Source organism: Entamoeba invadens (genome assembly GCF_000330505.1).
Source record: "Entamoeba invadens IP1 unplaced genomic scaffold scaff_1105074725223, whole genome shotgun sequence".
Classification (NCBI taxonomy): domain Eukaryota; phylum Evosea; order Mastigamoebida; family Endamoebidae; genus Entamoeba; species Entamoeba invadens.
In genome coordinates, this window is record NW_004440453.1 from 13632 (window position 1) to 29829 (window position 16198).

Sequence of the window (16198 nt, forward strand, 5' to 3'; positions counted from 1 at the left end):
CCATTTATTATAACATTATCTTTATATTTAAAAAATCGTTGAGAACAAACATATGGTTTGCTTTGCCTATTTGGTTGTTATTAATTCAATTTCAATTGTTGTTATATATTTTTCGTTTTACGATTAACAATTGGAAGAATGAGATGCATACAATCAAATAGTATTTAATCATTTTCAAAACTCAATAATAGTAAAATGAAATTGATATTATTATTGTTATTTGCAACCATTATTTTTGGTTGGGGAGAATTAAACAATGTAATTGATCCAGTTTTATCAAAAACATCAGACGAATGGACTATGGTATATTATCCTAGGGACACTTTTACGTTCAATCCCAATTGTTGTACAAACCAAGAAAAGGGCTACAATGATACTGGCCTTTTATACGGTGCATCAGTTAGTCGAGACTGGAAATTTTCTGGAATGATGAATATGAAACACTTGTTTTTTATGACTCGACCCCAACAAGAAAAAGTGACTATTTATGAAGACGATCGACCAGAAGGACTTGTCATCACATTTGGATGTTTTGATGGAAGCACTGGGTGCAGACAAACACAAACATTCAGAACTGAAGTTATTGTTAAAAACAAAGGAGTAATATTACATTCAAAAATAAATGAAGAGTGGATTATAACAATTTCAAGAGATCAAGACCAAATTATTATTCCACTTGTTTATATCGATGGAGAAGTGCAACAAACAGTATCAATAAATTTATCATCTTTTAATCGAGTAGTTGATACTTCTCCTTTAATGTATCTAATTTCTGGCATACTTTTGAATGAACACGTCAATTTATATACATCTGACTCTACTCATGAAATCAAGTCGGTGTGTACACGTGGAAACTTTTCCAGAATGAAACTGGTTTCTAAAACAGGAACATCATATGGTCCCTCGTATAATTGTAATTGCAATCCTGTTTATTCAAAACCTTTTGATGAATTTGATTACCCAGATTGTAAACACAACAGCACATTCTTTGACTTAAATCTTGTTGACTTCGATTTTTATCTGTTTAAACAGGCCAGTTGGGCAACAATCACTATTGGCGAACTTCGAAAGCTAACACTTCACTCGACTTTAAATTCACTACATTTTACTACATTGACTATCACACCGATTGTTTTGACATTTGGTGTTTATGTGAAAATTGACAAACTAATATTTGTAGAAGGAGATTTGCGTTTCGAAATGGGTGCGTCAATAGATTCCATTGAATATACAAATCAAGCGTTAGTAGAAAACGAACTTTTTTGTGTTAAAAAGGAATTTCACACAAACAACAACTCATTTGTTAAACAAGGAAATCAAGTCTTTTACATTCAAAACCCGTGCAATACAGTTCCTTTTCCAGGAGATAATTGCATTGAAGTCAATGGGTGTTATTTCCGTTTAATTTATAGTTGCGACGATGAACGGTTGTGTCCAAATGGGATGTTCTTTGATGGAAATTCTTGTATTAATTGCACAATACATGACCCCAATTGTATTTTTTGCAATGAATTTTACTGTTTAGATTGCAATGATAATTTTCGTCTTCAAGCTGGACAATGCACAAAATGTCCAAAAAATTGTAAAAAATGTTCAGAAAATTTGTGTATCGAATGCGATCAGGGTTATTACTATGAGAAAAAGCAATGTATTGAATGTTCTGCAGGGTGTAAAAATTGTATTAAAAATTCATGCAAGGAATGTAAAGAAGATCTTTATTTAAAAAATGGAATTTGTGTTGATTGCCAAACATTTTTCCCCTATTGTCTCGAATGTGTAAACAGACAATGTAAGACGTGTCAAGTTGGCTATTTAGTTGATCAGGATGGCACTTGCCAAATATGTTCCAATATTTATCCAAATTGTAACACGTGTAATGAAACTGAGTGTATTAAATGTAACGAGTATTCAATTTTAAAAAGTGGAAATTGTGTTGATTGTTTTGAAGAATTTCCATCTTGTTCAACTTGTGACCCAACTCATTGTACTTCATGTAATAACGGTTATTTCATTAAAAATGCTGTTTGTATTGAATGTTCAACAAAATACAACAATTGTACTTTGTGCAATGGTACTTATTGTAACAATTGTGTTGATGGATATTTTGTTGATAAAGGCCAATGTAATAAATGCTTAAATAAATATCAGGGGTGCGAAATTTGTGACGAAAATAAGTGTACAATTTGTACAGAAATGTATCATTTAAATGGAAATGGGTGTGTAAAATGCGATGAAACGTTTCACAATTGTATAACGTGTACTTCATTACAATGTAACACGTGCTTAGACGGTTTTTTTGTCGACCAGACTGTTTGCAAAGAATGCAAATCGAAGTACACAAATTGCACTTTATGTGATGAATCAAGCTGTCTTGAATGTGAGAATGGGTTTTATATCGATAGTAATGTTTGTAAACCATGTAATTCCCTGTTTGATAATTGCATATCTTGCGACATATCAAAGTGTTTTGTATGTGATAAAAACTCTGTTATAGAAAATGGAACTTGTACATTATGCTCTTCTAAATTTGCTTCATGTGATAGATGCAACATCACAACATGTCATTCTTGTTCAAGTGGTTCTATTTTGGACAATGGTATCTGTTCAACATGTGAAACAATACATCCAAATTGTGAAGTGTGTGATGAAACCGATTGTTACAAGTGCAAAACTGGACTGTTTTTACGTGATGGGAAATGCCTTAGCTGTGGTGATATATATAACAATTGTACAAGATGTGATGAGACAAGGTGTTTGGAATGTATGGACCACTTTTATTTGTCGAATTACAACTGCGATGGTTGTGAATCAAATTGTGATGTTTGCCACTCCGAATCAACATGTTCCAAATGTTTTGATGGATATTATTATAAGGAAGATGACAAGACGTGTTCGTTGTGTAACATGAAAGGATATTACAAAGATGGTCAAAGTTGTAAAAAGTGCAGTGCAACTTGCACCGATTGTTTATCTCAAACAAAATGTGTGTCGTGTGTGGAGGGGTATTATCTCGTTAATACCACGTCAGAGGAAATGACGGAAGCCTCTGGAACATGTACAGACTGTTCAACACGTGGTTGTACAACATGCAATTCAACATCGTGTATTACATGTGAAAACAATAAATACATTGATGAAAGTGGGTTGTGTTCTGTGTGTAAACCCGATAATGACAAATGTATTTCATGCTTCATTGATGAAAACTTAAACAAAAAGTGTGATAAATGCAAACTGGGATTTTGGATAGACGACTTCGAATGTGTGACTTGTGAAACATGTGGAAGTAGTGGGTGCTCTAACAAAACAAATGGACTTTGTTTCAACTGTTTATCTCCAAATGAAGTTTTGATTGAGGGTATTTGCCAAATCGATGAAAATTGTATTTCCATTGAACCCAAGACGAGTACCTGTGTAGCATGTGATTTGAATTACGTTTTGATTGGGAAAAGGTGTGTCAAAACACAACAAAATATAACAGAAGAACTAATCCACTTCGAAGGAAATTATTTTACAAAAGAGGAGTTTCATTGCAAAGAAGTATCTGATTCGAATTGTGTTTTGTGTTTGGAAGATTATTATTTAAAAGACCTACAGTGTCTCAAATGTGATGAAATACTTACAAATTGCATAAAATGTGGACTTTTGAATTACTCAAATTACAACGAAGTTTATTGTGATGTTTGTTCCATTGGGTATTTCCCGGAAGCTGTTTGTAAGAATTGTTCGGAAATTAATGGGTGTGATCTTTGTGTCAACTACCTTGAAAATGATATATCTTCACGAAAGTGCACAAAGTGCCTTGATGGGTATAAGTTGTCCAATTACACATGCCAAGAAATATCACATTGCGTAAGTGGTGTTGGTGAGAGCTGTGTCAAATGCGAAAGAAATTTCTTGGTATCATCTGGGATATGTGCGCCATGTGGAAATGTTGTGGAAGGTTGTGTGGAAAGTCTTTCAAATCAGTGCACCAAATGTGACGATTTGCATTATTTGAACTCCGACTTTTTGTGTGTTAAATGTGATATTTCAAATTGCAAGAAATGTGATGTTACAGGATGTGTTGAGTGTTTGACAAATTACACGCAAAGTTTAGACTACTTTGCATGTCTTCCTTGTGATGATATCCCAAATTGCCAGAACTGTGACAACAAAATTCCAATGAAATGTAATTTATGTTCTCAAAATGCGTATTTCAAAACATCAGACACTTGTGAAAAATGCACTTCAATACCAAAGTGTGTGTTGTGTACATTGTATGGGGAGTGCAGACAGTGCATTTCTGGACACTATTTAGACAATAATGAGTGTCATAAATGCAACGAAATTGATGGATGTCTTGAATGTACAGCAACAAAAAAATCTTGCACAAAATGTAATGAGACGTTTTTCTTAGAAAATGGAAAATGCGTGAAGTGCAAAGACTCATTTGCAAATTCGGTGTTGTGTGACCAATTGCAATTGGTGACGTGTGAAAAGGGGTATTTTATTAAAAAGAATCGCTGTGTTGGATGCAATTCCATATTTGGTTGTGTTGAATGTGATAATGGTATAAGTTGCACCAAATGTCAAGATGGGCTCAATTTGTTTAATAATAGTGGGATTGCCGAGTGTTCATTAAACTGTGGCATTTCGCATTGCACTAAATGTTCTTCTTCATCATTGTGTAACAAGTGTGATGTGCCTTATGTGCCTGATGGTGGGAGATGTGTGTACTGTTGGGATAAGCATCCACATTGTGCAGAATGTGATTCACAGAGTGGACAGTGCACATTATGTGAACTTGGACAATACAATTTAGTAGATGGTAGGTGTGTTGAGAATGAAATCAATAATATGTTGATGACAAAAAGTGCACTCAATTGTTTAGAAGATGAAGTTGAAAATGTCGAAGGTACTTCTTGTGTAAAAATCAAGATTTACGAATACAAGAAAAGTTTAACCGAAGCTGCGAATTGTTCCTCTGTTATTTATAGTTGTTACCGATGCAATTTCACGACACTTGGAGATAATAAACGATTGGAGTGTTTGTTGTGTAAAACTGGCTATGGCTTTGAATCTTTAGAACACAAGAAATGTGTCAAAACAACCAATTTAGTTGACTCGAATGGATATATTATTCATTGTAAAGAAGGATGTTCAACGTGTACAAACCCATTGAATTGTTTATACTCAAACACGTTTGCATTTACAACAAGGTTTAACAATGAGTATCTCTACAACAATCATGAATTTTGCCAGAAGTATTCGGTTGGGTTTGGGTGTGTCGAGTGCCTGAATTCGATTAATCAAAAAGGGATTTGTGATGTAAATGAAAGAAGCAAATATTGTTCATTCACTTTGGAGAAAAATGACACGTTTGAATGTTTTGATTATAATGAAATTATAAAACAGCAAAAATTATTGTTTAATACCTATAACACAATGTTTTGCAATGAACATGTTTCTTCAACACCAAAAAGTGGAGAAACTGCATGTGAAATATATACAATGGGCAGGTGTGTGTCGTGTAAACCAATCTATTACTTAACACAAGACTCTCCTCCAAAATGCTTACCATGCTCACCAAATTGCGAAATGTGTGATTCAACTGGAAAGTGTCTTACCTGTTACAAAGGGTACTATATTGAAAACGAAGAGTGTGTTGAAATCGAACATTGTGCTAAAAAGACGGTTGGTGGGTGTTCGTTATGTTTAAGTGGCTATTTCCTGAAAGATGGGAAATGCCACCCACTTTCTGAGAGCAATTGCAATTCTTATATAATCACAAATACCACCGAATTGATATGTACAAGATGCAAAGAAGAGTATGTTTTATTGGACACAAAATGTGTTGAAAAATCAGAAGAATTTTGTAGCGTTGTTGATTCATTCACGTCGCAGTGTATAGTCTGTAATACCGAATACACACTGAACGAATATAAAAGGTGTGTTGCAATTGATAAAAACGAGTGTATTCACTCATCTCAGTATAATTGCTTGCAATGTAAAAATTCAATTTCGTTGGTCAAAGACGAGAACGGAGATGAACAGTGTTCAATTTCCGAGTCGAGTAGGTATTGCCTTGAAAATGGAGAAACAGGTTGTACCAAGTGTTATGAAGGGTACTTTGTTGATGGTAAAAAGTGCTCTTTATGTGACCAAAAATGCAAACAGTGTTCTACAAGTGCTACAAGTTGTATCTCATGTAAGTTTGGGTATTACAACGACTCAAATGGTGATTGTGTCCCAGTTGGAGAACTTGCCAAAAAGTGCAAGACGTTTCTTCCGAGTGGTGAAAAGTGTGCAGTCTGTAGAGATGGCTTTGTTGTTAAAAATGCCGACTGTATCAAATGTGCAGACAAATGTATGACATGTGCAAATAGTTCTTCGCAATGCATTCAATGCAACACCAAAGGTGGGTATTATGAAGACATTGAGTTCTCAACGGCTTATGAAAAAGAGTGTTTAGCCAGCACGAATCTCACCAATTGTATTACTCAAAGCGAAATGGGATGTTTACTTTGCCAAAATGGATATTACACCAATGAATATAACAAATGCACAAAATGTGGAGACACATGTGAACTGTGTTTAAGAGCAAACATTTGTCAAAAATGTGTTGATAATTATGTATTACAAGTTAACACAAAACAGTGCATCTTGTGGTCCAACATAGAGAATTGTGCGTCATATGACTCTTCAACAAGAAAGTGTTCAAAGTGTTCTGGGAGTCACACGGTGAGCGAAAATGGAGATGAATGTATTTCAGTTACAAACATTGTTGCAGTTGTTCTTCCGATAGTTTTTGTTGTGATATTCATTGTTCTCGTCGTTGTTACTTTGGCACTTATTGTGTTTTATATCCGTAACAAGAAGCTTGAGAATAAGAGAAAGGAGTTGGTAAATGAAACTTTGATCTCAGACGCAAAGAGCCACAACATCACATTCTTCAGACTTGGTGATGAAGACTTTTCAGTGGTTTCATCGACAAGAAAAATTTATTATGAGTCTGAGATTCCAGTCAAAACGCCGACATCTTTTGTCTTTTTGATTGGCAACGAAAAGAAGAGAAAATTGAAGTTCCAGTTCACAACAAGAGACTATGAAGGAAAATACGAAGTCGACGTCAAACCACTATTAGTGACAATCAAAAAAGGACGAGCTGTTGAATTTACTGTTTCTGTCACTCCACGATGTACATGTGAAGCAGATTTTGATGTGATATTAACTGTTTTAGATATGCGAAAGGGGGAGTCGACTGAAATCAAGATACCATGTTCCTTTGCATCTGAAGCATCAACTGCACTTGACCCAGACGAATTACACAAAGAAAATAAATTGGGTGAAGGTGGATTTGGTATAGTTTACAAAGGCACCTTTAGAACGAACGTAGTTGCCATTAAAGAAATGAAACAGATGAGTGAAGATAACATGGAAGAGTTTGAGAAGGAAGTCGCGATGTTGGACAAATTTAGAAGTGAGTATGTCGTCCACTTCTATGGTGCTGTCTTCATCCCAAGTAAGGTGTGTATGGTCACTGAATTTGCTAAATTTGGAAGCTTCCTTGACTTGATCAAAAAGAGAAGGAACGACCCAATTGACTTTAAAATGCGAGTGAAGATCACATTGGATTCTGCAAAGGGGTTGGAATATTTACACAACAACGGTATATTACATAGAGATGTCAAACCAGATAACACTCTTGTTGTGTCTTTGAATAAAGAAGACGCCGTAAACGGTAAATTGACTGACTTTGGAGCGTCGAGGAACATCAACAGTCTGTTGAGTAACATGACATTCACTAAAGGTATTGGAACACCAGTGTATATGGCGCCTGAAGTAATGAACCAAGAGAAGTACACATTCCCAGCTGATGTGTATTCATTTGCCATTGGGATGTTGGAAGGAATCAGTTGGAAAGACCCATATCCAATTCAAAAGTTCAAATTTCCATGGAGTATTTCTCAGTGGGTGATGGAAGGAAAACGTCCAGAAATCTTCGTTGATAACGAAGATTTAATAAATCTAATTGAACAATCGTGGAAACAAAACCCAATAGATCGACTTGATATTAAAGAAATAGTTCAAGAGCTTCAAAAGATACACGACTCTTTGAATTAAATAATATTTTTATTTGGTTTTTTATCATGAGTTGTAATTGTTTTATACATTTAGTAATAAATTATGTGATTTTCAGATATTTTCGTTGGTAAAAAAAATCCGGCTCGATAAGGAAAGAAAATAATTATAATAAAAAATAGTCAATTTTTGTTTTAGAGTTTTTTAAATTCAAAGGTGGTTGTGATATTCATTTAATAAATTGTTAATAATTTGATGTTCATTTTATTTATTGTTAGTTATAATTTGAAAAAATTCAATTTATTAATAAAAACTTATTACTATTTTAATAATAATTGTTTTTAATACAATATAATTTAAATAATCAAATCAAGAAAGAATACCATGACTAACTCGAATCCACGTTATACAATAATAAAACCTTCACTACTTTTTGATGGTATATTTCAATGCATGTTGTTTACGAGAAAGTGACTTTTTATTTAGACTTTGTTTTTAATAAAAAACATTAATTATTAAACCTTCAGCAGCCAAATTCGAAGATTTTGTGATCTGTTTGATTCATTTCTGAAAAAAAGGATTTATAAAGATGTTGCTTAATTGAATTAAAATATAATCAAAACTATTAGTTGTCACTTACTTCATATTAAGATCATAGAAAACTAAATGAAGTATCATTTTTCTACTTCTAAAACTGATTACTTGTTGTGGATTATTAATTTATGAATTATAAGTAGTAACTGTTTAAAATTGTTTTGTGTTCCAAGTAAAATACATAAATTATATACATCAAAGTAATGTAAGTAATTATTATTGATGTTTTGTATTTAGAAAAATATATAATCAAAATGATTTTTATTTTTTATGTTGAATGAGTTCCACGTAAGAAAATGATGTTTTTCCTGGTTGTTTTTTGTTTGATATTATCATTGTGAATCGAGTTATTGTTTTTTTTAAACTTCGAATTAAAAAACATATGTATTACCATAAGTTAATTGCGTGAATCAAATTAATTGTTAAAGTTTTTTTTACAAAAAGAAAAATGATACATGTATATCACAACCGCCCCAACAAATAAATTCAAAAACATTTTTAATTCAAAGTAATGTTATAAACCACCATCCTCAGGTTAAAGTCAACTTAGAGAAAGTTCATTTGAATTTTTGAAATAAGCTGAAAATCTAATTTGTTGTAAATAAGAATTTTAATAAACAATGAGATTAGTTGAAATTTAATATAAAGTAATATTTTGAGAATTATAATTTAAAAATAAATTCCTTTTTAAAGTTTTTCAATAAATATACAAATTGTTTATTATCTTACTTTAGTGTGGTGATAAATTTATTATGTGAGTTAATTAATTAACAAAAATTTTAATATTCAAATGCAGACACTTTTTAACAATAAAATATATTTAATGTTTGTTAATTTACATTTAATCAACTTAAATTTGATGTAAAAATAACTCAGATTGTTGGATTTATAAATAGAGATATAATCCCGACATTTGTTTTGTTGTTCCTGTTGTTTTTATAAATATTATTTTTAATCAATAAAAAGTTATTATTTGTCATAATGTTTTATATATAGAACAAAGACTCTTTAAAACAAATGTAAAAAGGTAAAAAATCAATTCAAATGATTATTTTGCATGTTAAAAATATATGATATTTTAATAAGGATTTTATAGAATATTTCAATATTTCTTATTTTTAAAATACCAGTTAAATATTAACAAAAAAATAAAAAAAACAACAAAATGTCATTTCAGTGTTTTATAAAAATTGCTTTTGTAAATCGATAAATATAATAGTAAACACATTGAAAATCGTTAAACATACTTTAATTAATTTAATTTAAAAATCAACATCGTGTTTTATTTTAAATAACAATTTAATTGTATTTTTTTTATAAAAAATGACTGTTATTTTTACAGTTTGAATAGAAATATATAAATATTTAATTATACATTATAACATTGTTTGTAAATGTAAAACAATTGAAAATAAGATTATAATTAAATGTTGTTTGGAGTTTGTTTTTGAATAGAGAATACAGACAATTTGTGCGCATTCAATGCATAATAAACCATAAAAAGTCAAAAAAGCATAAAAGATCCAATGTGTTTGTATTTCAACGTTGTATTAATAACTTATCGTATTTTTTATCGTAAAGAAACACAATAATTAAAAAAATATAACAATTTAATATTTAAACACAAATTTCATATTCAATCACAATGAAATGCAAGGTTGTTTTTTCTACTTTATTTTACGACATATAATATTGTACCATATAACAATGTATAATCAAATAGATGCCGGCTTGAATTCAAGTCGGCATAAGGCCACTGTGTCCCCCAGTCCGTATCCATGTACCCGAGTTCCCGAGCTCCCAAATTCCCCAGTCCCGAGCCCGAATGTAGCAAACAGTTGGTTGTCAAGATATCCCAATGTCTGGTTGATGGACTCACAGCAGTCAGACTAATGTAAGAAGTTGGAGAAGCGTCAAATCTCGGGTTAAATTAACAACGAATCAAAGTACTACTTCTTGGAGATCAACAAAGAAATTGCCAAATTTGCCGCACTGACATTGAGAAAACAACCAAATAGGAATTAAACCAGAGTGAAACAAATTTCGCTCATTCCCACCTACATGTCAGGAGTATTCTTTGCAAAGAATGAAGTGTTTGAGGAAGAAGTTGAGTGGAAAACAACAGTGTGTTTGGGGGAAGATGTCTTCTGTAGACTCTTTTAAAAAGTTGTTAAGCAGTTTTGTGGGAATTAAAATACGTTGCTCTTCTCTTGTATGACAGACAAGTTTGGCTAATCTGTGAAAAAGAAGGCGGAAATGAGACTGAAGTCAATTTCTATGTTGCTGCCAACTTACGGATGTATGAGCCGTAAGTTATCTTAAGTAAGTTAAGATACAATTTGGAAATAAAATAGGACTCCTTTGGTGTCACTCCCACTCGATAACAAAAATTTGAAAACGCGATTTAATTACGATTAAAAGATGACTTGAGACAGCAAAGAACTCAATGGAGGCGTATGTTTATTTATGTCATTCAGAGTGTCATTGGGATATTTCCCGAATGGATACAAACTTTGGGAATTAAAAACGTTGAAAGTAATTTTAATCTATTAAAATTAAAACCACATTCAATATAACAACTTTCCCAGAATTTAAAGACACCTTAAATTTGTGTCTAAGGCGTATCAAATCAAACTCCAAAGCTGTAAAACTTTCGAAAGATCGTTTAATGAACACAGAGAAGCTGTAATGATGTAATTTAGTCTATTTCATTCTTTTTATTTTGTTAGTATCTCAAACTATCGTCTTTTCAATTATAAAATTGATTAAATAATTTTACATTCTGACTTAATAAATGCCAACGAATTTTAATATTTTTTAATATAAAATATCATAAAAGTCAAACTCAAGCAACAAATATATATTTCCAACTTGCCTTATTACTAATTACTAATTGTAATACCTGAAGGCATCAGCAAACTCGACAGAAGTGACTTTATTGAATGTGTGAACGTGAATGAACCGACTCCACCAAAATCACTAAAAGAGATTGAACAAAACACTTTCAGTAATATGTATGATATCCTCTACTTCTCTGGAGACCCAATATTCGTGAAGTATATAAACAAACAATTGTTGTTTAGAGTGAACATACCAGATTTTGTAACAGTCATACCTAAAGAATGTTTTAAATAGTGTGTTCATCTCCAGGATGTGAAAATCTTAAATACACTTTTAAGCTTTAAATGAAAAGTATTTGCAAGATGTATTCGACTCAAACCAATCACCACTCCTCAAAGTGTGACATCAATCGTAACCGATGTATTTGAAGGTTGCAAACCAAATGCATTTAATGGATTAAATCATATGCAATTTAAATTAATGTTAGATGAACTTAACATTGACAGTTCCGTTACACAAATGATGTTAAAAGACTATTCAAATTACAAGAACATCGAATGTCTCGAGATACTAATAACAACACAAGAAATAGAGCCCGAAATATTTCAGACACTCAAACACTTGATATTTGTCAAATGAGCACCAATGTGGTTTCAGTTCATGAAAAATTCAAAGATAGAAGTTGCATTAATTTTAAATGGAATAGAAGAATTATTCAAAAGAGAACTGTTTGGAATAAACTCATTAACGTTTTTGTCGATACCAGACAGCGTCGATGTTATCCAGCCTGGGGCTTTAGCATGTTGCGCACAACTGAGAAATGTGAAGTGTGGTTTAAAATATTTCATAATTTTGATTAAAAAAATATAAAAATGTTGACACTTAATAATGAAATTAAAGAGTTATAACATCTTAATTTTGGACTAGTCAATTGAGAAAAGTTGGTCATACCAGAAACAACTAAAATAATGGACAAAACAATATTCGTGGACTTCAAAAAGCTTGTGAATGTTAATATAAAGGATGCTAAACAATTATTGAATAACAAAGTGAGTATCAAAGATGGTACAAAAACCATTTACAAAAAAGACTTTGAAGTGTGGACTAACATCAAACGTCTTGAAATTCCGATTTCGGTTACAACTATTGAATTAAACACTTTTAACAATTGTGTGTAACTCAAACATTTGAAATGTAAAATTCAATGGTTTAATCTACTGCCAACAAACAAAGTTGAAACTATTTTTTTCATTGGTAACATCACACAACTTTGTGGAAACTTATTTGAACAATTTTACAATTTGTTGATACTCTTTTTACCAGACAGCGTCGTTGGTATTGACCCAACTGTGCTGAACTGTTGAGTTTTCTTATAATAATACGATGTAATTCCCTTGCCTGCCGTAATCTGTCTCAAAAGACTAAGAAACGAATAAACCATCCAACACAAGAAGAATACATCCAACACAATTACAACTTCGAACAAGAAAATTACATCAAATTTAACTTCAAGACACCGGAATTTGAAGTTGGCAACGACAACTTGGATTGTATTTCTCTGAATATTTCAGAACAAAATTCAGGTGGATTTATAACGGACAAGGAAGATAAATATGGTTTAGGAGATAACATGTTTCCATTTGGTGTGACGGTCTCAATTGTTTTAGATATCTTTGCGAATATACTCTCGAAAATTCAAAACCCAGAAGAGTTCCAGGACATCGCTTTGGAGATGGTCCAAACGGCTTGGAGCGTTTTTTTTCAGTCGACTTGAGAATTCCATTAAAAAGTGTTCAGACATGGCTTTTTGTCAATCAGAGTACAGCAACTTTCTTCATGAACTGAGTGCATGGCTCCCTCTTCAGAGTACAGATCTTGTGAAATCCCAGACGCATATATTCGGCAAGTTAGTTAAAAGAATAGATTGTGGTGAAATTGCAATCATTGGAGGTATCACAATCGCATCAATTGGAATTTCAGTCTTCTTCCCACCAGCAGCGCCTTATGTTCTTGTAGGAGCTGGTGTAATGCTTGAAGGAGGGTTGGAAGTGTATCAACAACTAAAAATGGAGATGACATCAATTGGACTGCAGTACTTATTAAATCTGGTGCTGGTGCTATAAAAGGGGCAATTGCAACAAGTGGACTTGGCACAGTATACTCAGGACTTGCGATTGGAGGTACAGGAGCTCTCGAGAATTTATTATACTCAGCGGCTACGGGAGATATCAAAAAGATACAATAAGTGACTCACTGATTGGAGGAGGGCTCGAGGGACTTACTTCTGGAGCACAAGAATGGCTGGGTGGTAAACTGTTCCCAGAATCAGTGGGTGGTGGATTGGCTCGAAAATTTAAAAGTAAATTTGCTCAAGCGGAAATCGACGATTTATTATCGAAGATATCAGACAGTATTGAAGATAAGTTGACGAACAAAAAAGACTGGGATTCTAAATAAGCCATTTTAAAGTATTATTTGTAATAGTATTATACTAATAAACAATAGTTTTTAAGTAATTAAAAATGATGAAAATAAAATTAGATTGTTGTTATTCTCTAAATGTTAATAAATATATATACATATCTATAAATTAATTAAGACAACGTGGCCGAGTGGTCCAAGGCGTATGACTCGAAATCATTTCTCATTTGAGGCGTAGGTTCAAATCCTGCCGTTGTCGTTTTTAATAATAATAGTTTTATTTTTATTTATGTTTTTTTAAATATAATTATTGTTTTATTTGTTTATATTTTTGAGGTTTTATTATTAATAAAATACCAATTATTATCTTTTTTAATAACAATTACTGGGGTATATGGTATAAACGTAAATAAAATAAAAACAAAGAATATTCAATAATATTGTTACTTATCAATCACCACCCCATAAATAGCATTTATCTGCTTCATCAACACTTTCATTTTCACTTTCTTCACTTTGAATATATTCTTCATCGCTTTCATCTGAAACATCTTGTTTTATGGTTTTTTCAACTTTTATTTTTTGTTTAGAGTATGTCTGTTTCACACTTTCCTCATCTCTGTTTATCAATGTTAAAACAAGCTCAAATTTTGGGATATTTCCCATAAACCGATAGTCAACAGTGTATAATACTGTATCACAAATATATTTAGTTTCAAATTTTATTATCTTGTTTTGTGGGAAAACAATTGTTTTATTGATGTCGATTTTTTTTAAGTCGTTCTGTGTAATTACAATCAGACAAACATGTCACAAAACACTCCTTTTTGTTATCAAAATTGTTTATTTCGTATTTCACACCTTTAAAGACGTAAGTGTTTACACTTGGGATATCCACCCTTTTAAATACTAAATTATTGATACTCAACTTCGATATATAGAAATTTGAAGTCAATAAACCACCCTTTCTCAACACAAACTTCGGCTTTTCCTTTTCAAAATTCCCAAATTTGAGCTCGAAAGTTACATTCTTGTGACTCAAGTCGGCTTTACAATTTTCAACATGGAGATCAACAAATAGCGTTATTTCTCCTTTATAAATCTCGTTTTTAAGAACAAACCCCTCCATCAATTTTTCAATGTTCTTGTTGTTTTGTTCGGTTTTAATAATATCATCTTGAACATCATATTTTTTCGACTTTTTCTCTTTAAAATTTCCAATAAAATTGATGTCAAAAATGAGAGTTTTACCTTCAATGAATGCGTCGATGTCAATCTGGAATAGATCAGGTGCCCCTATCATATTAAAAATATTGTCAGAGACATGGTAGTTTTTACTATGTTTATTCATTATGGTTTGAAAGTCGTTTGCAAAATGGTGAAAGTTCTTTAGAAATTTCTCAGAGTCAAAAACATCACCGATGACATTAACTTTAATCTTGGACACACTTCCAGATAAAAAAAGAGTTTCTAAAACATCTATTTTTTCAATTTGAGTTATTTTATAATCATAATCATTTCTTTGCATTTTAAAAGAAAAGTGCATTTCTTCTTGTATCATAAATGGTACTTCTAAATTGTCTTCATTAAATTGTTCATCTGTATTTTGTTCTTTACTGGAGTTCAAATTAATTTCTATTTTTCTTGTTCTTAAAGCGTTGACATCGATTTGTAAAATTCTCAAATTTTTGTCTTCATAATTTGGAGTGTCTTTGGCGACTACAGTAAGATGACATGCTTGTGAATTGCTCGAAATTGTTTTTATTAAATTTATATCTTTTTTCTCTAAATTTTCGTTGATGATATATACAATGACTTTTGTAATGTTTTTGAAACTCAACACATCTTTTAATTTATCCAAATCTATTGTATTAAATTGCTCGATAATTAAATAGTTAAGGTAAAAGTATTTTGCTAAATTTTTAATGTCGTACGGGAAAATTCTCAACTTTTGAATTTTGTCTTCAAACTGTGGTGCAATTTTTTCACATCGTGTTGTTTCCTTTGTCGAATCAATCCATCGAACTTTGTTAATTAAGTCGCCTTTCAGTTCATTTGTGGCGTTTTCCATAGAGAAGAAAACTGTATTAAGTTGAGGGAGTACCCGTACAAGGTACTTCATCCCAACACACAGCTTCGGTGGATTTATGTGAAGCATTTCAAGTGCGGTCACACAATTTTTTGAAACACACTGAAATGTTTCAAATGAAGAAAACCTGTCAATATATATCGCAACATTTGCTAAGTAGATTGGCTCGAGAATGTACAACTCCCATTTGTT

The 16198-nt window shown here is 31.9% G+C and overlaps 3 protein-coding genes across 3 annotated transcripts; 2 read left to right on the top strand and 1 right to left on the bottom strand.

Moving 5' to 3' along the window:
* Positions 1-2763: 2763 nt before the first annotated feature.
* Positions 2764-8103, top strand: EIN_451110 (protein serine/threonine kinase, putative; the record flags this gene model as incomplete). The annotated part of the gene is made up of 1 exon (XM_004258243.1): positions 2764-8103. One exon carries the CDS (start codon positions 2764-2766, stop codon positions 8101-8103), a length of 5340 nt encoding a protein of 1779 aa, XP_004258291.1.
* Positions 8104-13126: 5023 nt separating this feature from the next.
* EIN_451120 (hypothetical protein) lies at positions 13127-13619 on the top strand (the record flags this gene model as incomplete). The annotated part of the gene is made up of 2 exons (XM_004258244.1): positions 13127-13249; positions 13386-13619. 2 exons carry the CDS (start codon positions 13127-13129, stop codon positions 13617-13619), a joined length of 357 nt encoding a protein of 118 aa, XP_004258292.1.
* Positions 13620-14671: 1052 nt separating this feature from the next.
* EIN_451130 (hypothetical protein) lies at positions 14672-16186 on the bottom strand (the record flags this gene model as incomplete). Its single annotated transcript, XM_004258245.1, has 1 exon — positions 14672-16186. A coding segment is annotated over one exon (1515 nt), but the record flags the coding sequence as incomplete, so codon positions are not given.
* Positions 16187-16198: the final 12 nt, after the last annotated feature.